The sequence below is a fragment of the Podarcis bocagei genome (genome assembly GCF_964188305.1).
Source record: "Podarcis bocagei genome assembly, chromosome: 12".
NCBI classification, from domain to species: domain Eukaryota; kingdom Metazoa; phylum Chordata; class Lepidosauria; order Squamata; family Lacertidae; genus Podarcis; species Podarcis bocagei.
Window position 1 is genome coordinate 54,671,856 of NC_138137.1, and position 27,573 is coordinate 54,699,428.

Consider the following 27,573-nt stretch of genomic DNA (forward strand, 5'->3'; position numbering starts at 1 on the left):
ACTAGTTTGAATCCCTGTTTTATTAGTTGACTTCCCTCTATCTCTTTGCGGCTTCAACACTTATTCTGTATTCAACAAATATTCTGTATTCATTTATTAAAATCAGTTTTTTTCATTATATCTGTGAGATTAATCTAAACACAAGCAAGTATTGTTTTCGGAACCATATTTTGCCAGGCAGTTTTTAAAGCAATCCCATTTATTTTTTACCTTGTCGCCTGAGTGTATTTCTTATTTTAATTGAATAACCTGCTTTTATTGATATTGTTAATGCTTTATATCATAAACCACTTAGTAGTTTTTAGTTCCTTTTTAAAAAAAAACTCCACACCAAGCGGTATATAAATTTGTTGTTGCATTTCTTATTTTCATTGAACAAAAATTATATACCACTTGATTTAAAAAAAAACACTGTCAAAAGATGATTGAAATCAAAACATCTAAAAAGAGAGAAAACACACATAATGTCTCGATAGACCTGCCTTAGCAAAACTGTTTTAGGGCAGTGCAGAAAAGAATAGAGCAAAGTTTGCTGCCTGGTGTCAAGAGGCAGGGAGTTCCAAAGGGTATGCTAGTGTTACTCACTAAACCAGTGGCTGAGGGCTCTTTTCAACAAAAGGACTGAGCTCCTTCTTGGACAATCTTCCCAAGGGTCATGTGGTGGCAAGGGGCAGGTCCAGAGTCAAAAGTGGGTGTGACCAAGGAAAAAAGTGGGAGGAGCTGTTGTTGTTGTTTAGTCATTTAGTCGTGTCCAACTCTTCGTGACCCCATGGACCAGAGCACGCCAGGCACTCCTGTCTTCCACTGCCTCCCGTAGTCTGGTCAGACTTATGCTGGTAGCTTCGAGAACACTGTCCAACCATCTCGTCCTCTGTCTTCCCCTTCTCCTTGTGCCCTCCATCTTTCCCAACATCAGGGTCTTTTCCAGGGAGTCTTCTCTTCTCATGAGGTGGCCACAGTATTGGAGCCTCAGCTTCAGGAACTGTCCTTCCGGTGAGCACTCAGGGCTGATTTCCTTCAGAATGGATAGGTTTGATCTTCTTGCAGTCCATGGGACTCTCAAGAGTCTCCTCCAGCACCAGAATTCAAAAGCATCCATTCTTCGGCGATCAGCCTTCTTTATGGTCCAGCTCTCACTTCCATACCTCACTACTGGGAAAACCATAGCTTTAACTATACGGATCTTTGTTGGCAAGGTGATGTCTCTACTTTTTGAGATGTTGTCTAGGTTTGTCATTGCTTTTCTCTGAAGAAACAGGAGTCTTTTAATTTCGTGACTTCTGTCACCATCTGTCGTGATCATGGAGCCCAAGAAAGTAAAATCTCTCACTGCCTCCATTTCTTCCCCTTCTATTTGCCAGGAGGTGATGGGACCAGTGGCCATGATCTTAGATTTTTTTTATGTTGAGCTTCAGACCATATTTTGCGCTCTCCTCTTTCACCCTCATTAAGAGGTTCTTTAATTCCTCCTCACTTTCTCCATCAAGGTTGTGTCATCTGCATATCTGAGGTTGTTGATATTGAATCTTAATTCCGGCTAGGGATTCATCCAGCCCAGCCTTTCGCATGATGAATTCTGCATGTAAGTTAAATAAGCAGGGAGACAATATACAGCCTTGCCGTACTCCTTTCCCAATTTTGAACCAATCAGTTGTTCCACATCCCATTCTACCTGTAGCTTCTTGTCCCACATAGAGATTTCTCAGGAGACAGATGAGGTGATCAGGCCCTCCCATTTCTTTAAGAACTTGCCATAGTTTGCTGTGGTCGACACAGTCAAAGGCTTTTGCGTAGTCAATGAAGCAGAAGTAGATGTCTTTCTGGAACTCTCTAGCTTTCTCCATAATCCAGCGCACGTTTGCAATTTGGTCTCTGGTTCCTCTGCCCCTTCAAAATCCAGCTTGCACTTCTGGGAGTTCTCAGTTCACATCAGGGACGCGGACTTAGAAAAAATATTGGGGGGGCCCGGGAAAGCTCATGAATAATAAATAAGCTCATGAATATGCAAATAAAGTGGCTCCGGCCCTAAATAGGGCAAGCCACGCCCCCCCAGCCAGCCGATTGGCTGGCTGGGAGGTGTGGCCAGTCGGGATTCCCCTGTTCTCGCGGGATTTCCGGCAGTGCCTCCGATTAGGGCGCGCGGCTGGCTGGCTGGCGAAGGAGCAGGTGAGGAGGAGGCGGCGGGGGACGGCGGCGGCGCTCTGCTGGAAGGGCGCCCGCCCGAGATTATTGGGGGGGCTGAGCCCCCCCAAAAATTTTTTTGAGGGGGCTCGAGCCCCCTCAAGCCCCATGGAGTCGGCGCCTATGGTTCACATACTGCTTAAGCCTGCCTTGTAGAATTTTAAGCATAACCTTGCTAGCGTGTGAAATGAGTGCAATTGTGCGGTAGTTGGAGCATTCTTTGGCACTGCCCTTCTTTGGGATTGGGATGTAGACTGATCTTCTCCAATCCTCCGGCCACTGCTGAGTTTTCCAAACTTGCTGGCATATTGAGTATAGCACCTTAACAGCATCATCTTTTAAAATTTTAAATAGTTCAGCTGGAACATCATCACTTCCACTGGCCTTGTTATCAGCAGTGCTTTCTAAGGCCCATTTGACTTCACTCTCCAGGATAACATCAGTAAATTCCACCCCCAGGCAGGAGGGCTTCTGGGTGGGGGTTGGGACCATCAAATTTGAGATAGTGAAGAATTGCAGAGCATCTAACCTTGACCCTAACACAAAAAAGAAAAATGTGAGGAGCTACCCAGACCAAAATAGAATTGTTTTTATTCCATTTTAGACCAGGAGCAGATAATTTTCTTCTTTCCCTTAGTATGTGTGTGGAGGGGGAGGAATATTAAGTTACACCCCCCCAAAAAATAGCACCTCTCTTTATTACAAAAAAAATGGAAAGATGCACTTGTAAATAGCCACTGTCATGCTGTCAATGGAAGCATCTAAAAATAAATAAAATAAAACCAGACAGCGCAGGGTTTTCACACGGCGTCGGGCCAAACGAATACCAACTTCCAACAACGGTAGCAAAAAAATTATTACTCTGAGAAGGGCAATGCAATTTGCATTTCAAAAGAACCTATTCAGAGCTTGGGCTGGAATCTAATTGTATTCTCCTCCACCTTCTCCTTTGACTGTTTCAGAGGCTTTTCAAGAACTGTAATCATGTGAAATTGTTTGCTGTTGGGATACTTTTATGCTGGCGTTTCGAAGGAGCCAGAGATAGAATTAAGATGCAACAGTTCCATTGCCCCTGTCCCCCCCCCCCCCGGTTTTTAATATAGAATCCTCTTTCTGTGATCACAAGGAACTTCTTAAATTCAAAGGAGAAATGAATGGGAAATGAGGTTGTTGGATCTTTGGCCTGACCTTAATTAAGGGTCCCCAATTTTTTGGGGGGGGGGCTACTTGGTTGCAGAAACTCAGCCCCAGTGCCCCCTACCTTATTAAAAGCACTATTCAGAATAGCAGAACAGAAGATAATGCCACAATTAAATTCAAAACAGCCACAGATAATGGCACATTTATTCATAACTCAATTAAAACTATTCAGTTTGATTAATTCAACCAAACTGATGAACTTGATGCAGTGATACCATTTTTTTCTTCCAAAATCTGGCCGTCGATTACACCTCCAGTGCATAACGTCCAATATTTCTCAGATGAAAATAGAATCAGAGAATCATAGAATCATAGAGTTGGAAGAGACCACAAGGGCCATCGAGTCCAACCCCCTGCCAAGCAGGAAACACCATCAGAGCACTCCTGACATATGGTTGTCAAGCCTCTGCTTAAAGACCTCCAAAGAAGGAGACTCCACCACACTCCTTGGCAGCAAATTCCACTGTCAAACAGCTCTTACTGTCAGGAAGTTCTTTCTAATGTTTAGGTGGAATCTTCTTTCTTGTAGGGATATTCTATTCTACATCAGGAAGTTTCTTTCCTTGTTTGATCTCCCACACACATAAATGCCATATACACAATTACATCGGTTACCTTGAGCCAACTGCAACCTCTCCACCTCATCTACCTCACAAGGTTGTTGTAAATAAAAAACCCCCGCAAGGGAATGATCGTGAACAACACCTTCAACAGATAAATGGAAGGATATAAAATTTGAGCTATAAGCTGCCTTGAGTCCCTGTCAGCGAAAGACTGTGAGAATGATCAGGAACATACCTGAAAGTAAATCCTACTGAATGCAGTGGGACTTAGTTCTGGGTAAAATTGCTTAGGAATGCAGTGTAAGCCTGCCAAGTTTTTGCCCAGTTACCTGGGAGTAAGCTCTATTGAATACAATGGGACTTACTTCTGAGTAGACATGAAAAGGTTTGCCGTGTACGGATCCTTTTACAATAAAGGAATAAACACTCCACGCATTTCCTAAAAAAATAATAATAGATGGCTGCGGAAGCACTGCAGTTAAAGAATATAAAGTGGATTGCTTTGTAATTTTTCTTCAAAATTATAAGAAGGGCTTCACATGCCTGTTCCACCATTCATTTGGTGCATTTTCTTTTCAGTATAAACAGGAGTCGGTTTTTCCACCCACACCGCTTTTAATTGTTCTCTGAGGTGTGGAGGGAAGGAAAAAGGAAAAAGGAAAAACAGGACATTCAGGGATCAAATTAGAAACCAGGATCGCTTCTGTAATTATGGGAAAATCGGGACATTTCGAGGGTCCCTGCTGCCCCCTAGGCAGTGCCGGATTTACGTATAAACTAAACAAGCTATAGTTTAGGGTCCCACTCTCTTGGGGGCCCCCAAAAAAATTAAAGGGAAAAAACCTAGATGTACATTTCCAAAATCTAAGATAAAAAACCAATAAAATAAAACCTACATACAGCAACAGTGTTTTGTGTTGTGTAGGCTCCTATGATGTAAGTAATGAGCCCCGCCTGCTAGCCTGCTCCCTAAAATATCACTGGTTTGCTCATTTCTATATATAGGGTGCCGACATTCTGCATGGACTGGTTGCATGGCAACATGCAAATGGCTTTAGATACCTATTAGATCCATACATTACTATATAGCGTATAGGTAAAGGGACCCCTGACCGTTAGGTCCAGTTGCGGACAACTCTGGGGTTGCGCGCTCATCTCGCTCTATAGGCCGAGGGAGACGGCATTTGTCCGCAGACAGCTTCCGGGTCATGTTGCCAGCATGACTAAGCTGCTTCTGGAGAACCAGAGCAGCGCACAGAAACGCCATTTACCTTCCCGCTGGAGTGATACCTATTTATCTACTTGCACTTTGACGTGCTTTCAAACTGCTAGGTGGGCAGGAGCAGGGACCGAGCAACGGGAGCTCACCCCGTCATGGGGATTCAAACCGCCGACCTTCTGATCGGCAAGTCCTAGATTCTGTGGTTTCGACCACAGCGCCACCTGCGTCCCTCTTATATAGCATATATTCAACACAAAACCAGTGACAATTTGTTGTTGACAAAGGACAGCTGGACATATAAAGGGCCCCATTACCTTCAGTAGCTTAGGGCCTCATCAAACCTAAATCCGGCCCTGCCCTTAGGTAATCCCACAAATTAATGTGGGGAGATGCTGAACTGAGTTTGAGAAAGGGAGATGTTGTAACTGACCGGGTTCATTCCTCTCAGCTCCCCAATTACAGTAAGAACAAGGGTTCGAATCCCCACTCTGATATGAAGCTCACTGAGTGAGCTTGGGCCACTCACTGTCTCTCAGCCTAACCTACCTCACAGGGCTGTTGTGGAAATAAAGTGTAGAGGGTAGAACCTTGAGTTCCAAATATAAATGTAACAAATAACTATTGGGGATTGTTCTAAGACTGAGCAGAATGTTACCTTTAAAGAACTTTTAGCTTGAAATTGGGGGACTCTTAGGGGACCAAGTTTTTGCCCCAAACTGCTATCTCATTTCACCTTTTATTCTATTGCCGTCACTCCTCGGTTTGTGGTCCTGGCTATGCCTAGATTTGATTTGGTTCCAAATTCATGTTCTATTCTGTAGTTCTGCATTCATCAAGGGAAATCTCACACTGAAACGGTTACTTCACCTGGGTCTCCCCTGCTGGATGAGAGAGATTCTTCTTACAGGACTATAATATACATATTCAGTATTCATTGCCTTGATCTTTCATCATTACGTTAATTGCGCCTGGCAAATCAGTTTTAAATAACCAGGAATTAAAATAAAGTAGAACATCTAATTAACACCAATGCCGAAAATATCAACCTTGCTCCGAGATCCATGAGGGCTGAATTACTGGAGTCGGAGATCAAAGTCCTGACTGTTAAATATATCCCACTTCTTAAAGCTGAGCTTTAATAATAGACGACGGCTCATATCAATATGTAAATGTGTTCTGCACAAGAGCACTGGCCCTGAATTTCACCCAAAGCAAAATGTTGAGATGGTTTAGGAGGGCAAGCAAAACAAGAAAAGGGGTGAAAAAGAAATTTTTGGGTGTTTGGGTATGTCTTGCACCTCCAGCTGATGTTTGATGCTTCTTCACCTAGCGCATCACTAAACCATGAAACTCACAGGTTAATGCAATAACAGCAGCAAGAATATTATTGGCCCAAAAATGGAAGCAAGAAGAATTACTGACGATTGAAGAATGGAGGATGAAGTTAATGGACTATGCAGGACTAGATAAACTAACAGGAAGGATTCGAAACCGACGGGACCAGAAATTTACTGGAGTAAATTTACGGACTATTTGAAAAGTATTTGTGAAGATCAGATGACGTTTGTAGGTTTGCAAGAAGTTTTGTGAGGAGTATTATTGGAAGTATTGCAAAAATGGAGAAGGGGAAGGATGATTTGTTAAGAGATGTAAAGGCAGTATAAAGTTAAGAAATGCATAAGAAGTGGTTAAAACGGTGGATCATCAGAGGTGCTGATGGAAGTCTAAAAAGATTGTATAAGTGATAAGTTTTTTGGTACATTTTATAATTTATATGTTAAAATCAATAAAAATTATTTTAAAAAATAAAAAAGAAACTCACAGGTTAAAGCTTACTGGGAAATTATATATAATGAATTGAAAAGGATGTTCAAAATAACTTTTATATATATATTTTAAAAAAAAACACCAGAAGCTTTTCTTTTGGGAATTATAGGGACAGAACTACCTAAATTGTATAGAAATTTATTTATGTATGCTACTACAGCAGCAAGAGAGTTACTTGCCCCAAAATGGAAAAAAGCGGAAGTCCCAGAAAAGGAAGAATAGATACAAAAACTTATGGAATATGCAGAAATGGCAAAAACTTACTGGAAGAATAAGAAATCAAGATAACAAACTTTTTATAAAAGAATGGGAATGGTTTATTGAATATTTACAGAATATTGAATATTGAATATTGTAATAACCTGCAGTTTTAGAAGAGTATATATTTGCTGCAGATAATTAAATGAGCAAATTAAATGAATTTGGATAGGATATGCAGAAGATATTAAAAAAAATTAATTTAAGGAGCCGCAGAAAGAGGGGGAAGGAAGTCAAATTTGGAAATGTTGAATTGATTGCGAAACTAATGAAATGTATAAATGTGAAAAGTATAAATAAAAAATAAACCATGAAACTCACTAACACAATTACTAGTGAAAGCTGCTAACATGGAGAGCTTGAAAAGGAGGTAAGGCAAATTCGTGGAGGATAATAACAGAAATGGCTGCTAGGGTGGATGGATATGTACTGCTTCCCAGACCAGATGCAATAGGTCCATTAATAGCAGCCTTGGAGAAACAGTAACCAAGAGATGGCTTTTGTGGACTTTTCTGGTTCACCTCACCACTGTGGGCCACAGAAGGTTGCCTAGATAGGCCTTTGGTTTCATCCAGGACGGTTCTTAGGTATATTAAATAAAATTCTGTGGTTGATTTGAGTCTGGTGCTCATGTGAGACACCTGAGGGATGTCAAGGGCCGCAAAAGGAATTTTGATAAATTTAGTCAGACATGGCAAGAAGATGCCACATACTCTCATATTGTATATTGCCCAGCAAGACTACAATAAATACCAGCAAAATTTGAAACAGCTGTTCGTGAATTTCTCAAGGTTTATGAAGCTAGCTTGTTCTAACAAACCAGGGTTAAGATTAATCAAAGTTTAGGGTTCAGGCATGACAGTAAACTGTGGCTAGGGGTGGGGAGAAATTTCACGCAGTTCTCATTTCAAAGCGATCCTACCTAGTTTTCACTTTACAGAGCAATGTGTGTGCTGAGAGACAGCCATCCTACAAAATTCACACTTCTCTGAATTTTGCAATGCAGATCTCCACCAAAGGAATATGTGCAAACATGTTGGAGGACTGCATCATAAAAGTCAGAGGAGTGCGGATTCTGAAGGCAAACTGCATTTTTTATTTGTGTACATGGAAACCAAGCCTGATGAGGAATGGTTGAAGGAGTTGGATATGTTTCGTTTGAAAAAGAAGAGACCGAGAGGAGATATAACTGTCTTCAAATATCTAAAGATATGTCCCATGGAAGATGGAGCAAGCTTGTTTTCTCCTGTTTCAGAGGGTAGGACCCAAACCAACGGCTCCAAGTTGCAAGAAAAGAGATAATAATAATAATAATAATAATAATAATAATAATAATAATAATAATAATAATAATAAAAAAAAAATTCCAACTAAACATGCAGAAAAACTTTTTGACAGAGCTGTTCAACAGTGGAACGGTCTCCCTCGGGGAGGTTGTGGAGTCTTCCTCTGAGGTGTGTCTTGCCCCTCACTTTATGTTCCTTCCGATGCCAAGTAAAAACCTTTTTTTAAAAAACAATCAGACTTTTAAAAGTTGACAGCGGTGAAATCCTTTCCATGTCTTAACTCTGCTAATTATGAGAATTGTTTCAATATCTGTGTTTGTTCTTCCTGCATTACTGGGACTAGGCAATGGCCAGGGACTCAGGCTCAGACTCGGAACCAGAGGAGACTCAGTCCGCACTGGATCCTTTGCCTCAGGCATCACCTGAACCAAGTCTGGGGCCTGATCCTGAAGAGTCCAGTCTGCACAGGTTCCCCTGCAACAAACACCAGCTGAGCCGAGTCAGGGGCCTGAGCCTGCCCTGGCTCCAGATGCGGGGATGACCTCGTTGCCTTCAGCTGGAACATCACTTACAGCTGCTCCACTACCAGTTGGGTCAGGGGAGGCTGAGGCGGCCCCTGGGTCTAGTAACCCACCGACATCTCCCAAACTACAGAGACTGAAGAGACTAAGGTCTAAGAGGAGGAAAGACCTGAGTATTCACAGGAGGAGTGCTTGCCTTCGGGTGAAACAGGGAGGTGAGTCACCAGGGGATCAGGACTGGCCGCTACCCCGACAAAGATAAAAGGCTGTCAGACCCCACCCCAGGTTGTGGGAGCAACATTGCTGTACGCTGGATCCTGCACCTGTCCTTCTCTGGTTTCCTGCCTGGTTACCCCTGGGCCCAGCACATAGATGACCCTTCCAGGTCTACAATTCTATGATGGTAAAGGTAAAGGGACACCTGACCATTAGGTCCAGTCGTGGCCGACTCTGGGGTTGGGGCGCTCATCTTGATTTATTGGCCAAGGGAGCCGGCATACAGCTTCTGGGTCATGTGGCTAGCATGACTAAGCTGCTTCTGGCGAACCAAAGCAGCACACGGAAACGCCGTTTACCTTCCCGCTGGAGTGGTACCTATTTATCTACTTGCACTTTGACGTGCTTTCGAACTGCTAGGTTGGCAGAAGCAGGGACCGAGCAACGGGAACTCACCCCATCGCGGGGATTCGAACCACCGACCTTCTGATCAGCAAGTCCTAGGCTCTGTGGTTTAACCCACAGCACCACCCGCGTCCCTAAATTCTATGATGAGGTGTTAATTAATTTATTCTGATGTGCATCATCCTGTGACAACATTGCAGTCAATCAATAAATCTGCATCCCACCCCCTCACTCTGATCAATATCTCTATTGCTTCCCATGAGGACATGGGCCCCTGGCCCTCTTAGGCTGTGGAGGTGACCCTGAGATGCTCTTCTCATTTTCTCCCACGCTAGTCATGATGCTTTGTCGATCTCCTCCCGCCACCCCCAACCGCCCCCTGGCTGGGTGGAGAAGAGAGGAAACTTCACTTTTGTACCTAACGCTTCCACGTCAGGTTTCTGACATGTTCTGTGACTCTTTTTGTCATCCCAATTAAAAGTTAATAGCTGTCAAAAGTGCTTCACGTGTTCAAAGGCATTAAGAGTAATGATAATTACTAGGTGCGCTCGTCAGGCATTCAGATGCAACCACCCATGCAGGCAAAAATTGCTCAGGCAGACAAAGGAAAGAAAGAGAGAGAGAGAGAGAGAGAGAGAGAGAGAGAGAGAGAGAGAGGGGGGGGGGCAATGGCTGGGGGCTGCCATGCGAGAGGAGTGGGTTTCATGGGTTTGGCAGCACGCAGGGACCAATCTGGACCTACAAATTGGCTAGGCTGAAGGATCGGTCCCACAAATCAGATCAGGATGTCTGTGTCTTTGCACAGTCCTGTAACTGAGGCTCAGACCAACCCTGCAAAGTAGGCAAGGCTGAATGATTGGTCCCACAAAGTTAGGTCAGAGGGAGTGGGAGTGTCCATGCGTCGGCTTTCAATTTATTCCCACAACAGCCCGGCTCTTAGGTGGGTTAGGCTGAATTATTGTTGATTTGGCCAAAGTCACATGCTGTGATGTACAATGATACCTTGGTTCTCAAACGCCTTGGTACTCAAACAACTTGGAACCCAAACACTGCAAACCCAGAAGTAAGTGTTCCGGTTTGCCAATGTTTTTCGGAAGCCGAACGTGCTCCATTTTGAGTGTTACGCTTCCGATTTGAGTACAACACTTCCGTTTTGAGGATTACGCAGAGGTCTGTCTGTTTTTGCTATTTATTGTGAGTTTTTGTTTTGGCAGCTCTTTTTTATGTGACTGTGTGGAACCCAGTTCAGCTACTGATTGATTGATTGATTGATTGATTGTGTGACTGCAATACATTGTTGATTGCTTTCATTTCATGGATCAATGGTCTCGTTGGATAGCAAAACTCATGTTAAATTGCTGTTTTGGGGTTGTCTTTATTCCGTTTTGCATTACTTTCTATGGGAAAGCGTGCCTCGGTTTTGGAACGCTTTGGTTTTGGAACAGACTTCTGGAACAGGTTAAGTTTGAGAACCAAGGTACCACCATATGTACGTATTTGTATGGGGGTAGATTGGAGGTTTGCCTATTCCAGGGGGCTGTCCTTCCCCTTTTGTTGCCCATATTTTATTTGCTTTTGGGGGGGTGTATGTGCTTTGCCTATTTTGGGGAGGAGATCAGGGGCAGCACCCATTTTTCTGTTGTGGAATGAAGAAGAAGAAGAAGAGTTTGGATTTGATATCCCGCTTTACCACTACCCGAAGGAGTCTCAAAGCGGCTAACATTCTCCTTTCCCTTCCTCCCCCACAACAAACACTCTGTGAGGTGAGTGAGGCTGAGAGACTTCAAAGAAGTGTGACTAGCCCAAGGTCACCCAGCAGCTGCATGTGGAGGAGCGGGGAAGCGAACCCAGTTCCCCAGATTACGAGTCTACCGCTCTTAACCACTACACCACACTGGCTGCCAAAGTATGACTTTGTCTCCCTGACAGTTTCCTTTAGGTTTCCAGATGTACTTCCAGGTCTTAAAAAGACAGGGCCTTCAGAAATGGATTCTGACTGGCTGCCAAACTGCTGTGCTGTGGATTTTTTACCTCAGTCAGGGGTTGGACAATCAGGCTCCTGTGAATGTCCTTTTCCAGATTTTCATGTCTAGATTTCTTATTTTAACTCTCCTTCCTTGTATTAATTTATGACATCGTGTGTGTGTGTGTGTGTGTGTGTGTGTGTGTGTGTGTGTTCAGAAACGACTCACCCTTTTTTGAGAAGACGGGAATTGAATTTGAGCCAAAAACCTGTTTTTCCCGAAACGCAAATGTCACAACGTTCTGCTTACAAACACCCAAGTGAGCCCAAGAAATCTGTTCAAACTCCTTCTTAAGGAGGCCGAAGTGAAAAAACGAAAACCTGTCATCATTGCTAGCGTGGGTACAAACGCCCCACTCCCCTTACTTATCTAGCCACAACTGAAACAATATTCTGATTTAAAACTCTCTCTCATTTTTGCCATGCATTCAAGGAAACTACTACTTGGACTCAAGAAAGCTTAAAAGAAGAAGAAGGATGAATTAAGCTCTACTGTTATCAGAAGAGAGAAAAATAGGAATGAGGTCACCATTGATCCCTAAAGGAATGTGAGTGCAGAAAGCAATCGTGATGTGGAAGTTTCCTGCATTCAGGCAAGTTCACTAGCAGCGCTTCTAAGTACAAAAGAGCCTGTGGATCTCAGGGAACAAGAAAAATAAATTAATAATAATAATAATAATAATAATAATAATAATAATAATAATAGTAATAATAGTAATAATAATAATAGGTAAAGGGTAAAGGGGTAAAGGGACCCCTGACCATTAGGTCCAGTCGTGACCGACTCTGGGGTTGCGGCGCTCATCTCGCTTTATTGGCCGAGGGAGCCGGCGTACAGCTTTCGGGTCATGTGGCCAGCATGACTAAGCCGCTTCTGGCGAACCAGAGCAGCACACGGAAATGCCGTTTACCTTCCCGCCGGAGCGGTACCTATTTATCTACTTGCACTTTGTGCTTTCGAACTGCTAGGTTGGCAGGAGCAGGGACCGAATAACGGGAGGTCACCCCGTCACGGGGATTCGAACCGCTGACCTTCTGATCGGCAAGTCCTAGGCTCTGTGGTTTAACCCACAGCACCACCCGCGTCCCATATTAATAATAATAATAAAAATGTATTCATCATAGCGCACCCATCTGGCTGGGTTTCCAGTGAGTGAACCAGATCTGCCTTTAGTAATTTAGTTTAAACTCTGGAACTCACTCCCAAAGGAGGCAGCGATGGCCACCGAGTTGGGTGCCTTTGAAAGAGGATTTCACAAATTCACGAAGGAAGAAAAGGCAATTGTCAATGGCTGCTAGCCATGATGACTATGCCCTGCCTCCACGCTTTCCTCCTGAATCCCAGTTGCTGGAAACTACAGGAAGCTCTTGTGCTCAAATCCTGACCACAGGTTTTCCACAGGCATTTGGTTGGCCACTGTGAGAAACAGGGTGTTGCTCTGGTCCCATTGGTCTGAGCCCTCAGAAGGTTGTGGATCCTTGGAGGGTTTTAAGCAGAAGTCGGATGGCCACCCATCATGGATGCTTTAGTTGAGATTCCTTCATTGAAGGGGGTTGGGACTTGACCATGTATTTCACAAACTTGGGTCTGCGATTGTTTCTGGACTACAGCTCCCATCATCCCTAGCTAGTAAGACCAGTGGCCAGGGATAATGGGGATTGTAGTCCAAAAACAGCTGGAGACCCAAGTTTAGAAACACTGGACTAGATGAACCCCAGGGTCCCACCCAATTCTACAATTCTGCGGTTCTTAGGTTAGATATTCAGATAGTTTCCGAGCACAATTCAAAGTCTTGGTGCTGACCTTTAAAGCCCTAAATGGCCTCGGCCCAGTATACCTGAAGGAGCGTCTCCACCTCCATCGTTCAGCCCGGACACTGAGCTCCAGCGCCGAGGGCTTTCTGGCGGTTCCCTCATTGCGAGAACCGAGGTTACAGGGAACCAGGCAGAGGGCCTTCTCGGTAGTGGCGCCCTCCCTGTGGAACACCCTCCCACAAGATGTCAAAGAGAAGAAAAACTACCAGACTTTTAGAAGACATCTGAAGGCAGCCCTGTTTAGGGAAGCTTTTAATGTTTAACAGACCACTGTATTTTAATACCTTGTTGGAAGCTGCCCAAGGTGGCTGGGGAGACCCAGCCAGATGGGCAGGGTATAAAGAATAATAATAATAGTTCTGAATATCCATTTTTAAACCCATCCTGAAAGATGAGACTCCATTAGCAATATTTGTCTTCTATGCATTGCTTCCTGTCGCCTCTCCTCTCCCTTCTGCTTTCTCCATTCTCTTCTCTCCCCCATTTCTCCTTCTGTTAAAATTCCCAGTAAAAAGAAACGTCAGTGGTGGTGACCCCCATCATTGGGGTTTGGCCGGCCTACTACTCCTTGAGCCATCCGACGAAGACGAACGTTGTCTCCACAGCAGAAGTTCAGCAGCGGCAACAATTATTTAAGCCATAGTTGAGAGTGGAAGCAGCAAAGCATCCGATAACCTCAGCTGCTGGCGCAACACACATAGACGTGCCCCGTTACGTCCTTGCTCCCTGTATGAATTCACCTGAGAATAATTGCCAGCTTCTCATGCCACACTCCCGGTTCCTAAGATCACACCTCTGCGATCCTCGCCAACCGGTGACCAAAACCCACTTCTGTCTGTTCCACTCTCAAAACTGCAATGAAAGAGCAGTAATCTGCCTATTTAACTCTTCTTGAACCGCCTCAATGGAGCACTGTAGGATGCCCAGAGGCTTTTAAGGGCTCCTCGTGGACCCACAAAGAAGGAACAAGCTGACACTTTGCGAAGGCACAAGCCAGCTTCTCCCAAAGAGGAGCAGGCTGTCTAAGGATTTCGCTCCCTGGAAAGGCAAACAATGGATTCACTTACCAAGGGGAAGAACAGCGAGCAGAAAGTTAGCAGCATCTTCCGTCGCGGCAGGAGACTCTGTCCCTGCCGGCACACGGCTGACGATCCACACCAATCAAGCACCGCCTCTTAAGATACACCTTCTCAGCTCGGCTTTCAAGGAGCAATTCTCCCCGCAGGCTCCAGTCCTCACAGGTAAGCAAAAGTACCATCGTCATTAGCATCTTACCAGCAGTAGTAGAAAGACAGGAATAATGAATCTTACTGCTATTGCTACCACTGTAATGTTCTTTTTAAAAAAGAAATAAAAAGAAATCTTATTTATTGATTTCTCAAGAAAAAAACTGTACGGACCGTAAATTGCTTTCTCCACTGACTTCCCTTCCACAGTTTCCATATCTACCCTTAAATGCTGCATATTTTACATATACAGTGGTACTTCGAGTTAAGAACTTAATTCGTTCTGGAGGTCCCTTCTTAACCGAAAACTGTTCTTAACCTGAGGTACCACTTTAGCTAATGGGGCCTCCCGCTGCTGCCGTGCAACCGCTGCGCAAATTCTGTTATCATCCTGAAGGAAAGTTCTTAACCCGAGGTACTATTTCTGGGTTAGCGGAGTCTGTAACCTGAGGTACTACTCAGTGGCGTAGCGTGGGGGGTGCAGGGGGGGGGCCGGCCGCACCGGGCACAACATCTGGGGGGTAGGGTTAGGGGGCGCAAATCCACGGGTTAGGGGGCGCAAATTACTTGCCTTGCCCCGGGTGCTGACAATCCACGCTACGCCACTGGTACTACTGTAATATAATATTCAATACATCCACTCTAACGTATTTATCTTAATATATTAACGCTGCTGCTCATATTTCAAATCCTGCTCACGTTTTCATCTCACGATAATACTCAATGAAACGTTTCCAGTCCTCAAGGAATTTCCCGTCATTTCGGTCACTAATCTTTGCTATTTATCTCATCAATTCCGCCTACTCCATCGTTTTGAAAAGCCATCCTTCCTTTGTAGGAACCTCTAGCAATTTTCTATTCAAAAATGCGCAACACACTGTACAGCTGTGATGGGGAAGCTTTCTGTAGCTTGAGGGCCACATTCCCTCATAGATAACCTTTCAGGGGCCACAGGCCAGTGGTAGGTATGACCAGAGGTGAAAAGTTGGGTGGAGCATCAAACATGTCCTTTCAATGGGGGACTTATAAGAATGTGTAGTATGCACAGATTTGGGATCCTGTGGGGCTGAGGGCTCCACAAGTTATATAGATTGCAAATGGAGAACATCGCTTGAATGGGTGGCTGCAAACAATTAATTGTCATTATGGGATTCTAGTGTTTGTGCTCATTGTATTGCTTCCTGCTCCCCAATTAAAATCAGTGGAGGCTGGTCCATTCAGTCAACCAGCACTAATAATAATAATAATAATAATAATAATAATAATAATTTATTTATACCCTGCCCATCTGATTGGGTTTCCCCAGTCAATCTGAACAGTTCCCAAGTGGAATGTCAAGTGGGGTTGTTGTTGTTGTTTTTTAAAAAGGTTTTCCCAAAAATCTCAAATCCACACTCTTTCCTGCTCTCCCTGTTCTTCCTTAATCCATTTGAATTTACATAGGCTCAGAGAGACTTTTCTGCCAGTCTTCTGTTCTCTGGCCAATCAGCTCTCTTCACTGCCCAGAGAGAAGGCAGGACCGCTCAACATATACATTGTTGCTGTCTTCACTCAAAAGGAAAGTGATGCCCAACCTGGTGATAACGGAATAAATGGTGTAAGGAGGGAATTTCAGCTCAATATAGAAAAGGAGGTGCCAAGGCAATGTCTGTTGTTGTTTAGTCATTTAGTCATGTCCGACTCTTCATGACCCCATGGACCAGAGCACGCCAGGCACGCCTGTCTTCCACTGCCTCCTGCAGTTTGGTCAAACTCATGGTGGCAATGTCAAGCTACTTTAAATGAATTCAGATTTCCAGGGCCGGATGAGCTGCACCAACTGCACCAATATAAGATGGGAGACACCCAGCTTGCCAGTAGTACGTGTGAAAAGGATCTAGGGGTCTTAGCAGACCACAAGCTTCACATGAGTCCACAGTGTGATGCAGTAGGAAAAAAGCTAATGCAATTCTGGGTTGCATCAATAGAAGGTCCAGGTCAAGGGAAGTCATAGCCCCACTCTGTTCTGCCTTGGTCAGACCACACCTGGAGTCCTGTTTCCAGTTCTGGGCATGGCAATTTAAGAAGGATCTTGAGAAGCTGGGATGTGTGCAGAGGAGGGCGAACAAGGTGATCGAGGGTCTGGAAGCCAAGCCTGATGAGGAACAGTTGAGGGAGTTGGGTATGTTGAGCCTGGGAAAGAGGAGATATGTCACCTACAAGTATCCAAAGCAATGTCAATCACATGGAAGATGTTGTCCTTCTCCAGAGGGTAGGACCCGAACCAATGAATTCAAGTTACAAAAAAGGATACTCCATCAGGAAGAGCTTTTCAACGGTGGAACAGACTCCTTTGGAAGGTGGTTGACTGTCTTTCATCGGAGGTTTTAAAGCAGAGGTTGGGTGCCCATCTGTCATGGATGCTTTAGCTGAGATTCCTACATTGTAGGGGGTTGGTCTAAATGACCCTCAGGGTCCCTTCCAACTCTATGATTCTGTGTGGGGCTTGAACCCACTACACTGAGATTGAGAGTCTCATTCTGTACTGAGCTATCCCAGCATGAGCCAAGTTCCTTCAGTCCATCAGTCAGTCAGTCAGTCTGTCTGTCTGTCTGTCTGTTTGTCTTCCTTCCTCCCTCCCTTCCTCCCTTCCTCCCTTCCTCCCTTCTCTCATTCATCTTTTTCTCTTTAAATAAGCAACACGAATCTATTTATATGCAACCAGGCCTGCTGAAGCTGTACTATTTCCAGGCCTTAAAACAGCCAGCGAATCCAGGAAAAGCTGAATCGAATGGCGTAATTGTTGTCACGTTGATGGGATTGAAATTAAGAGAAGTTATTTGAAAGGATAGAATTAGAAAGTGTGGTGATTGGGAGGTGCATAATGCATCTCCATCAGGCAGGATGTGAAATCCACCACACAACATGTTGCAGCTGCAATTAAAAAGAAAGAAAGGGAAAATCTCTCGTGTTTCTTTCTATAAAAGTCACTGGCAGATTGAGAAAAGGAACAAAAACATCACCTCCTGCTGAGGCTCCTGACGGAGGGCAGGGAAGAGAGGAGACTTGCAGAGGTAGAGGATATTTGAAGTGTGCCATGTAGATAAGAAGAAGAGGCTGCTGTGTCAAGCCAATGGCCTCTGTAGACCAAGATCCTGTTTTCATAGAGGCCAGACGGATGTCAGGTACTGGAGACAGGAGTAAGTCAGCAATAAAACACTCAGTGACGGTGAAATTAACTCTTCATTCAAAGAAACCAAAACTAGTTGTTATGTACTAAGCTTGGATCCTAGAACAATAGGCAAGTAGGATCCTAGAATACAACAACTGATGGGCCTGCAGGAAAAGACCAATCAGGCTCCAGGAGGAAGTTAATCAGCCTATTAGGCTGGTAGGATCCTAGAATGCAACAACTGATTGGCCTGCAGGAAAAGACCAATCAGGCTCCAGGAGGGAAGAAGAATCAGCCAATCAGACAGGACTCGTTGTGTAAATATATGAAGGAGCGTCTCCACCCCCATCGTTCAGCCCAGACACTGAGGTCCAGTGCCGAGGGGCTTCTGGCGGTTCACTCGCTGCGAGAAGCGAAGTTACAGTGAACCAGGCAGAGGGCCTTCTCGGTAGTGGCACCCGCCCTGTGGAACGCCCTCCCACCAGATGTCAAAGAGAAAAATAACTACCAAACTTTTAGAAGACATCTGAAGGCAGCCCTGTTTAGGGAAGCTTTTAATGTTTAACAGGTTATTGTATTTTAGTGTTTTGTTGGAAGCTGCCCAGAGTGCCTGGGAGTGCCAGCCAGATGGGCAGGGTATAAATAATAAATTTTATTATTATTATTATTATTATTATTATTATTATTATTATTATTATTAAGCCTGAGGTTTGGGGGGGCAATTCAATCACTGTTTTACAAGCTGCAATAAAGAGCATGAAATCACTACAGGACTCTGAGTATATTTCACTAGTGATCGCAGTAACTGTTCCCAATAGGTCTTCCCCAATGAGGCAGTTGTGAGGGCCTTTCCACCGTTCCCTAAGACTCCTTCTTCACAGGATCCTTCCCAAATCTCTGGGTCCTTTGTCTAGTCTCTTGTTGCTCGTCCCTTTTCATTCCACTACATGTTCTGGGAGCTGACCACAGCAGGAGAGGGCGATTCCCTGGATTCTGTGGCAGCCTGCCCCATCTCTGTTTCCTGGCCCGCCTCCTCTTCTACGTCTGATTCTGGACTGCTCTCTGCCCCAGCCTCTTCCTGCTCACTATACCCTGTTGCCTCTACAGCTTCTGACATCTCCTCCTCCCAGTCTTCTCCCTCTGACCACTTGTCTTCATCCCACCATCAGTTCCCTGGCCCTGGGCCTTCTTCCCCTGGGGGTTCCCTTGGGGGGCCACCAGCTGGTGCCTCCCAGCATTCCTCTCCATCAAGCAGTTCTGTGACACCAGGTCCCCAAAGGATACTCAGAGAAGAACGTGTAATAGGACTCTCATAAGAACATCAGAAGATGTTGCTGGGTCAGGCCAAAGGCCCATCTTGACCAACATTCTGTTCTCAGAGTGGCCAACAAGATGCCCTGGGAAGACCAGAGCAGAGTTTCAGTGCAGTGCAACTCACTTAAGAAGAGGCCTGCAGGATCAGGCCAAAGGGCCATCTACTCCATTATCCTGGAGCAATCCATTCTCACTGTGGCCAACTGTGAAAAACCTGTAAGCAGCACCTGAGTTCAATAACCCCTTTTCACAGCTGTCATTCCCAGACCATCCAAGTGTCTCTATTTTCCAGGGACAGTCCTGGATTTACAGAAGCCATTCGAGCTTCTGATTTGATCCCATAATGTCCCGCTTTTCCTTAGGACGTCCCTATTTTCTTCGGAGAAGTGTTACAGTGTACGGAATTATGTGACCCCTGAGCCAAGGAGATAAGTAACTAGACAACCTTTAAAAGACATCTGAAGGGAGTTCTGTGTGGGGAAGTTTTTTAATGTTTAATGGTTTTATTAAGTTCAGCGCTTTTTTTTCTTTAAAAATGTTTAGGGGTACTCTCATTTTGACTCAAGAAAAATCACCATTTTATACTTCAAATCCAGAAAAAGAAATACAGTAAATGGACAAAAGTACAAAGAACATGCATTACCTCACATTACCTCATTTTATCACACATCCACATTCCACACTGCTTCACACATTAAACGCCCGCTTCTGTCTGTGATGTAGCAATGGAACTGACAATTCACCGTGATAGAGAAGAAACTTATTTTTTTTATTTTTTTAAAAATAGTTTCTTCTCCCATTAGATTCACAAAATGTTTTGGGGTATGCATACCCCTGCATCCCCAAGAAAAAAGCACTGATTGTGTGTGTGTGTATACACATATATATACACAATGTTACCTCGGGTTACAAACGCTTCGGGTTACAAACACTTCAGGTTACAAACTCTGCTAACCAGGAAGTAATACTTCAGGTTATAAACTTTGCCTCAGGAAGAGAACGGAAAGCACGTGCCAGTGGCGTGGCTGCAGCAGGAGGACCCATTAGTGAAAGCACGCCTCGGGTTAAGAACGGTTTCATGTTAAGAACGGATCTCTGGAATGAATTAAGTTTGTAACCTGAGGTACCGCTGTGTTTATATATATATGGGACGCGGGTAGCGCTGTGGTCTAAACCACTGAACCTCTTGGACTTCCCGATCAGAAGGTCAGCAGTTCGAATCCCCATGACAGGGTGAGCGCCCGTTGCTCGGTCCCAGCTCCTGCCAACATAGCAGTTCGAAAGCATGCCCCCCCCCAAAGTGCAAGTAGATAAATAGGTACCACTCCGGCGGGAAGGTAAACAGTGTTTCTGTGCATTTCTCTGGTTTCAGTGTTCCGTTGCACCAGAAGCAGCTTAGTCATGCTGGCCACATGACCCGGAAAAACTGTATGTGGACAAATGCCAGCTCCCTCGGCCTGTAAAACGAGATGAGCACCACAACCCCTGAGTCGTCTGCGACTGGACTTAAATGTCAGGTGTTCTTTACCTTTATAGATATCTATCATCTATCTATCTATCTATCTTTCTATCTATCTATCTATCATCTATCTATCTATCTATCTATCTATCTATCTATCTCTATCTACCCAGAGTTACTGGGGTAACCCAGTGATATGGGTGGAGTATAAATAAGAAGAGAAGAATTTGGATTTGATATCCTGCTTTATCACTACCCTAAGGAGTCTCAAAGCGGCTAACAATCTCCTTTCCCTTCTTCCCCCACAACAAACACTCTGTGGGGTGAATGGGGCTGAGAGACTTCAGAGAAGTGTGACTGGCCCAAGGTCACCCAGCAGCTGCATGTAGAGGAGCGGGGATGCGAACCCGGTTCACCAGATTACGACACCACCGCTCTTAACCACTACACCATACCAGCACATCATCAGCACATCAGCATCATTGAATATGACATCCTTATTTTCATCAGAGAAGTGCTGAAGGCTATGGATTTCCAGCAACTGATTTTCATCCTGGGCCTGAGGCCTGACACTCACCACCTGTTTCACTCAATAATGTTTCCCCGAGGAAAGATGAGTTAAAGATAATGATCACCCAGCCGTTTAAAAACACACTCACAGCAAGAAGTCTATATTCGCTCACTTAAGAAGAGTGCAGAGCAGGACCAGATGGTGCGTTCAACTTTGCGGTGGCAGTGCCTCTCCGTCACATTGATCGGGGCAGCGTGACACACTTCCCCTTTAAGGCACTTTCCAGCAAGCCCTGCAACAACAGCAGCAACAAATCGAGCACCATCTTCCAACGTTTCAGATAATCAAATCCTTTCCATTTCTTAATTATTAAAACATTTGTGTGTGTGTGTGTTTTAAGAAATCTTTCCAGCATGACAGATGGAGAACAACCTCGCACTTCTCCGAGAGCTAAAATTAAACGGAATAGCTTTATTAAAGAGTAATCAAACTTAAAGGCGGTCCCATATGCTCTGGTTATGCAACTCAGTCCGATGGGCTAAAAATACCCCTGGCAATGCAATTGGCACAATGCAAATGAATCAGAAGGATTCAAAACCTGCGGGACCAGAGATTTACAGAAGATTGGAATAAGTACAGTGGTACCTCGGGTTTGGGATGCAGGTGGCACTGTGGGTAAAACCTCAGTGCCTAGGGCTTGCCGATCGTATGGTCGGTGGTTTGAATCCCCGCGGTGGGGTGAGCTCCCGTCGTTCGGTCCCAGCTCCTGCCCACCTAGCAGTTAGAAAGCACCCCTAAGTGCAAGTAGATAAATAGGTACCACTTTATAGCGGGAAGGTAAATGCCGTTTCTGTGTGCTGCGCTGGTGCAGGCTCGCCAGAGCAGCTTCGTCACGCTGGCCACGTGACCCGGAAGTGTCTTCGGACAGCGCTGGCCCCCAGCCTCTTAAGCGAGATGGGCGCGCAACCCTAGAGTCGGACACGACTGGCCCGTACAGGCAGGGGTACCTTTACCTTTACCTCGGGTTAAGTACTTAATTCGTTCCGGAGGTCCGTTCTTAACCTGAAGCACCACTTTAGCTATTGGGGCCTCCTGCTGCCGCCGCGCCATCAGAGCACAATTTCTGTTCTCATCCTGAAGCAAAGTTCTTAACCCGAGGTACTATTTCTGGGTTAGCGGAGTCTGTAACCTGAAGCGTATGTAACCTGAAGCGTATGTAACCCGAGGTACCACTGTATATGAATTATTTGAAGAGCAACTGTAATCAACAAATTACGCTAGTAGGACTACAAGAAGTTTTGGAAGGAGAAATATATGAAGTGTTACAAAGTAGAAAACAATAGAGATGTTGGTTATGAGTTTGAAATGTAATAGGGAAAATAAGAAATGCATACTAAGAGATTAGATTGGAAAATTTTCAGACAGGACTGATGGAAGTCAGAAAAAATTGAATAAGATGTAAAAGTATGTTTAATTACTGTTGGAAATGATATGTTAAAAAACTAATAAATCTATACATATATGTAATGGGTTTAGGGGTTGCTCGTGTGTAAGTGCCACCACTCCTGGCTAGGTTACCTGGTTAACCCTTTTCTGTCTGGACAGTCCTTCACTTCGTGGCTGTTTCAGTCACTAGCAGAATCCGTCAGTGGGCGTTTCCTCAACCTTTTCCAGCATAAAAGTTGTTTGACGCCAAGTCTCCTCCTACTCTCCCTGCGCGGAAGTCTTCTGGGCAGGGAGGGTGTGGGCAGCGGAGTACCCGTAGTCTCTCCACTGATCTCCAGAGAAGAGTCTTGGAGCCACCTCCCCGATTCCCCCATCTGCCCCCCTTCTCCACTGGTGTTACGCTGATTTCCTTCCCCAGCAGATGGGCTGCCTCTCTCCCTACTGGGACCCTCTCCTGCATCCCTTCGGAGCCTTCTCTCCGCCTCTAGCTCCGATGGGAGTTCCCTGACAATATATATATACGGTGTGGGTGTGTGTGGGTGTGTGTGTGTATATATATATATATATATATATATATATATATATATATATATATATATATATGGTGTGTATACCCTGGGGTGGGGAAAATGCATTGCCCCACATCCAGGATGGAAGACACTAAACAATGTCGTGGGTTAAGGGGTCAGAGCTTTGTTAATAACCAAACTCAGTGAGCTCCAGCGAAAATTCATACCCAGCCCCCCAATGGAGAAATGGCTATGCCCGAACTCTCCAAGGGCAGGCTGATGGGTTGTCACATCTGCCAGAGAGGAGGCCAACTAGGAGAAACTGGCTTGAAAGGCATGGTCCTCTGATGGTGTGATGCCTGCCCCTAAATTCAGCTGTTGAATTTTTGGCCCACAGAATTCAGCAATGACACTCACTCCCACAGCAGGCAGTGATGGCCCCCAGCTACGATGGCTTTCAAAGAGGGCTTTGCATGGAGGAGAAGGCTACTAGCTGCAATGGTGACATTCTTCTTGCTTTTTCTTCTTTGGCGATCCCTCGTAGCTAAGATTGTCTCCCATAAACACGGTTTTAACAATGAGTCCGTAAGTGACTGTGGAGGACAATTCTGGATCCACACGTCCTTCCACAGTAGGGACATTGGTTTCTGGATGGGAGTTGATCACGGTGTGGATTAGCACATTTGTCCCTTACGTTCTGAGTTTGAGTGTCTTCAAAGTCCATGACACCTTCAGTAAAGGCTGTTCTCCAACTGGAGCCCTCGCAGGCCAGTGTTTCCCAATTGCTTTTTAAAGATTTGCATTGAGACAGTCTTTAAACCTCTTTTGTTGACCACCAGCATTACGCTTTCCATTTTTAATTTCAGAATAGAGTAGTTGCTTTGGAAGACGACAATCAGGCATCCTCACAACATGACCAGTCCAACGAAGTTGATGTTGAAGAATCATTGCTTTTATACTGGTGATCTTTGCTTCTTCCAGTAAACTGGTATTAGTTTGCCCAGTGGCATAGCGTGGGGGGTGCAGGGGGGGCTGGCCGCACCGGGCGCAACATCTGGGGGTTAGGGTTAGGGGGCGCAAATCCACGGGTTAGGGGGCGCAAATTACTTGCCTTGCCCCGGGTGCTGACAACCCACGCTACGCCACTGAGTTTGCCTGTCTTCCCAAGTGATGTGTAAAAATTTTCGGAGACACCGTTGATGGAATCTTTTGAGGAGTTGGAGATGGCATTTATAAATGGTCCATGTTTCACAAGCGTACAGTAAGGTTGGTAGTACAATAGCTTTGCAAACAAGCATTTTGGTTTCCCTGAGAATATCCCAGTCCTCAAACACTCTGCACTTCAATCGGGAGAAAGCCGCACTTGCAGAGCTCAGGCGATGCTGGATTTCAGCATCAGTGTTGGCCCTTGTGGAAAGATAACTGCCCATGTAGGAGGAGTGGTTGACATTTTCCAACGTTACACCATCAGAGACTATATGACCCTGAATACCAGCTGTTGGGGAAATAATTGTTACACCCAGGTTTTGCTTGCAGGCTTCTGTGACATTAACATATGAGAGTGCTGGAGGTGAAATAGTTAAACAAGTTACCCAATCAAACCCAGGGGGTGGAGTCAGAGGGACTATAAAAGCAGCTCTGGGAGGGGCGAAGGGAGGAGTTTGTTGGGAGTTGGGTGGTTGGTTGGAGTGGGAGTGAATTGGGATAGAGTCTGTGGGTAGGTTGAGTGAGTGTAGCAAAATAAGATGAGTCAGGAACAGTTAGGGGCTAGGAAGACAAGTAAATATCTGAGAGGTGGTTTAGTGAGGGAGAGCAGGTAGCGGAAGTTATAGGTCTGGATAGGCACCCCATGATTGTAATTGACCAATACTGTCTATGAAACCACACGCTTGTTAAACTACAATAAATAAACCGAAGTTCATGTTCCAATTTGACCCTGACTGGACTCAGTATTATACCAGGTAGGACCTGGGTGGTGGCAGCGAGAAATAAAGTGGTGGCACAGGGATCAATAGACAGTGAAACGTCCGGGGACCTGGTGATCGCCACAGAGTCTTGTGAGAACAGAGTGTCGGCTCATTCTTTGGCCCTGTGTACTGGCTTCCTCCATGGCTCCCAGCTCCTGAATCCTCTCTCATTTCAGGCTGCTGCTGGCCACTCAGCCCTGACAAACACTAAGCGTCTGAAGAGCAGCTAGGGAATAGCTTTTGGGGGTTGAGGAACCTTTTCCAGCCCAAAGGCCACACCAGCAACCTCAGTGGAGCTGCCTATCAATAGTGGGTGGAGCCAGAGGCAAAAGGGCGTGGAGCAATGGGAGTGACTCTGACTTTTCAAGTACAGTGGTCCCTTGGTTCTCAAACTTAAACCATTCCAGAAGTCCATTCCAAAACCAAAGCATTCCAAAACCAAGGCGCACTTTCCCATTGAAAGTAATGCAAAACGGATTAATCCGTTCCAGGCTTTTAAAAACAAACCCTAAAACAGCAATTTAACATGAATTTCACTATCTAACGAGACCATTGATCCATCAAACAAAAGCAATCATCAATGGACTGTACTATAAAATAAATAAAACAGTATTATAGATGATAAAAATCAAAATTTAAAAAAATTCTTACCTGCACTGATAATAGTCATTGTTTGGATGGGGGGCTTTTATCCATTTCTGCAGTCACACAATCAACCAATCAACCAATCAGTAGCTGAACTGTGTTCCACACAGTCACAAAAGCAAATTGTATAAAAGTTATTAAATTATAAATAAACAAGTGTAGCTCACTGGTTTTATGACTTATTATTCTTTAAATTTTGAATTAGGGCACCCAAATCTTTTAAGTGTTTGGGGCCACCAAAGGTATTAATCTGGCTCTGCTTTGGATATCTAGAGGGGAAGTCACCCCTGTAATTTTGACCCTCTGCTTATCAATCCATCTTCTCAGCCTTGCCCCGCTCAAAGCACCTGACTGTAGCAGCTCGATTCAGTGGCCACTTTCAAATCAGGATTCTAATTCTGGCCTAATTCCACACTCACCCCTATTCCACCACCACCACCACTTTTGAATTGTTTGACTTGCGACAGCAGAGAGTTTATTACAGTGTCAAGGCAGAATTACCATAATTAAAAAAGGCATTCCGGCAGGTCTGTAGCAGCCGCAGGATGGGAGCCTTTTCCGTTTGTGCCTTTTCCATTGCAGGCCACCCCAGGGGTCTGCGGGGGGTAGCAGAGGGTGTCTCAATTATGGCTTTTAGGAACGGCACTGGCTGGGCAGATGAATGAACAAAGGAGGGCATCCCACATGTCATGGGACCAGGAGGATGAAAGAGAAGAGAGACAAAATTAGCCCATAACCTTTAAGTCACCAGCTACATTGGCTCCCAGTACGTTTCCGAGCAGAATTCAAAGTGTTGGTGCTGACCTTTAAAGCCCTAAATGGCCCACTATACCTGAAGGAGCGTCTCCACCCCCATCGTTCTGCCCGGACACTGAGGTCCAGCTCCAAGGGACCTCCATTGAAAGCATCAACCTCCCTTTCTCTTCACCCCCTCTCTCATCACAGTTCGCTGAATGTGATGTTGTTTCATTGCAAGCTCCACCACTCCTTCAATCAGCTTGTGAAACAGCACAGGGCCTGGAGACTGCAGGGTGCTGCCATACCACATCCAATATCGTCACTAAATATTATGACCCCCTGGAGACATGATGCTGACTTCCACCGAATCTTCCTCCATACTTTCATTGGCAGTGGTCCTCCTCCAAAGGGAATTTAAAGGAAGATTAGGGTTGGTGCTGACCTTTAAAGTCCTAAATGGCCTTGGCCCAGTATACCTGAAGGAGCATCTCCACCCCTTTTGTTCAGCCCGGACACTGAGGTCCAGCTCCGAGCGCTTTCTGGCGGTTCCCTCCCTGCAAGAAGCCAAGTTATAGGGAACCAGGCAGAGGGCCTTCTCGGTAGTGGCGCCTTACTTCCGTGTTTTGCCACTTGCGCATGTGCAGAGGCTCAAAATGACATCACGCACATGCACGGAAGTGGCAAATCGTGACCCGCTCACGCAAAGACGCGGGTTGAGTTCGCTTCAGGATGTGAACAGGGCTCTGGAACAGATCCCGTTTGCATCTAGAGGTACCACTGTACTACTATGATTAATTATTATTTTTTTAAAAAAATAATTTTTATTGATTTTCTTTCCTCATAACAAATATCAATAATAATAATAATAATAATAATAATAATAATAATAATAATAATAATAATAATAATTCACACCCCGTCCATCTGGCTGGGTTTCCCCAGCCACTCTGGATAGCTTCCAACAGAATATTAAAATACAATAACCACTTAAACCTTAAAAGCTTCCCTAAACAGGGCTGCCTTCAGATGCCTTCTAAAAGTTTGGTAGTTGATTTTCTCTTTGACATCTGGGGGGAGGGCGTTCTACATT

The 27,573-nt window shown here is 44.9% G+C and overlaps 2 protein-coding genes across 2 annotated transcripts in view; one reads left to right on the plus strand and one right to left on the minus strand.

Moving 5' to 3' along the window:
- Positions 1-14,741, minus strand: part of LOC308569638 (vasoactive intestinal polypeptide receptor 1-like) — a 39,381-nt gene extending 24,640 nt beyond the window's left edge. The window contains exon 1 of the mRNA XM_081163797.1: positions 14,585-14,741. Coding sequence (XP_081019923.1) covers positions 14,585-14,620 — 36 coding nt within the window. The 5' untranslated portion in view covers positions 14,621-14,741. The remainder of the gene's footprint in view (positions 1-14,584) is intronic.
- ADCYAP1R1 (ADCYAP receptor type I) overlaps positions 1-27,573 on the plus strand; it is a 391,549-nt gene that overhangs the window by 185,929 nt on the left and 178,047 nt on the right. The window lies entirely within an intron of this gene.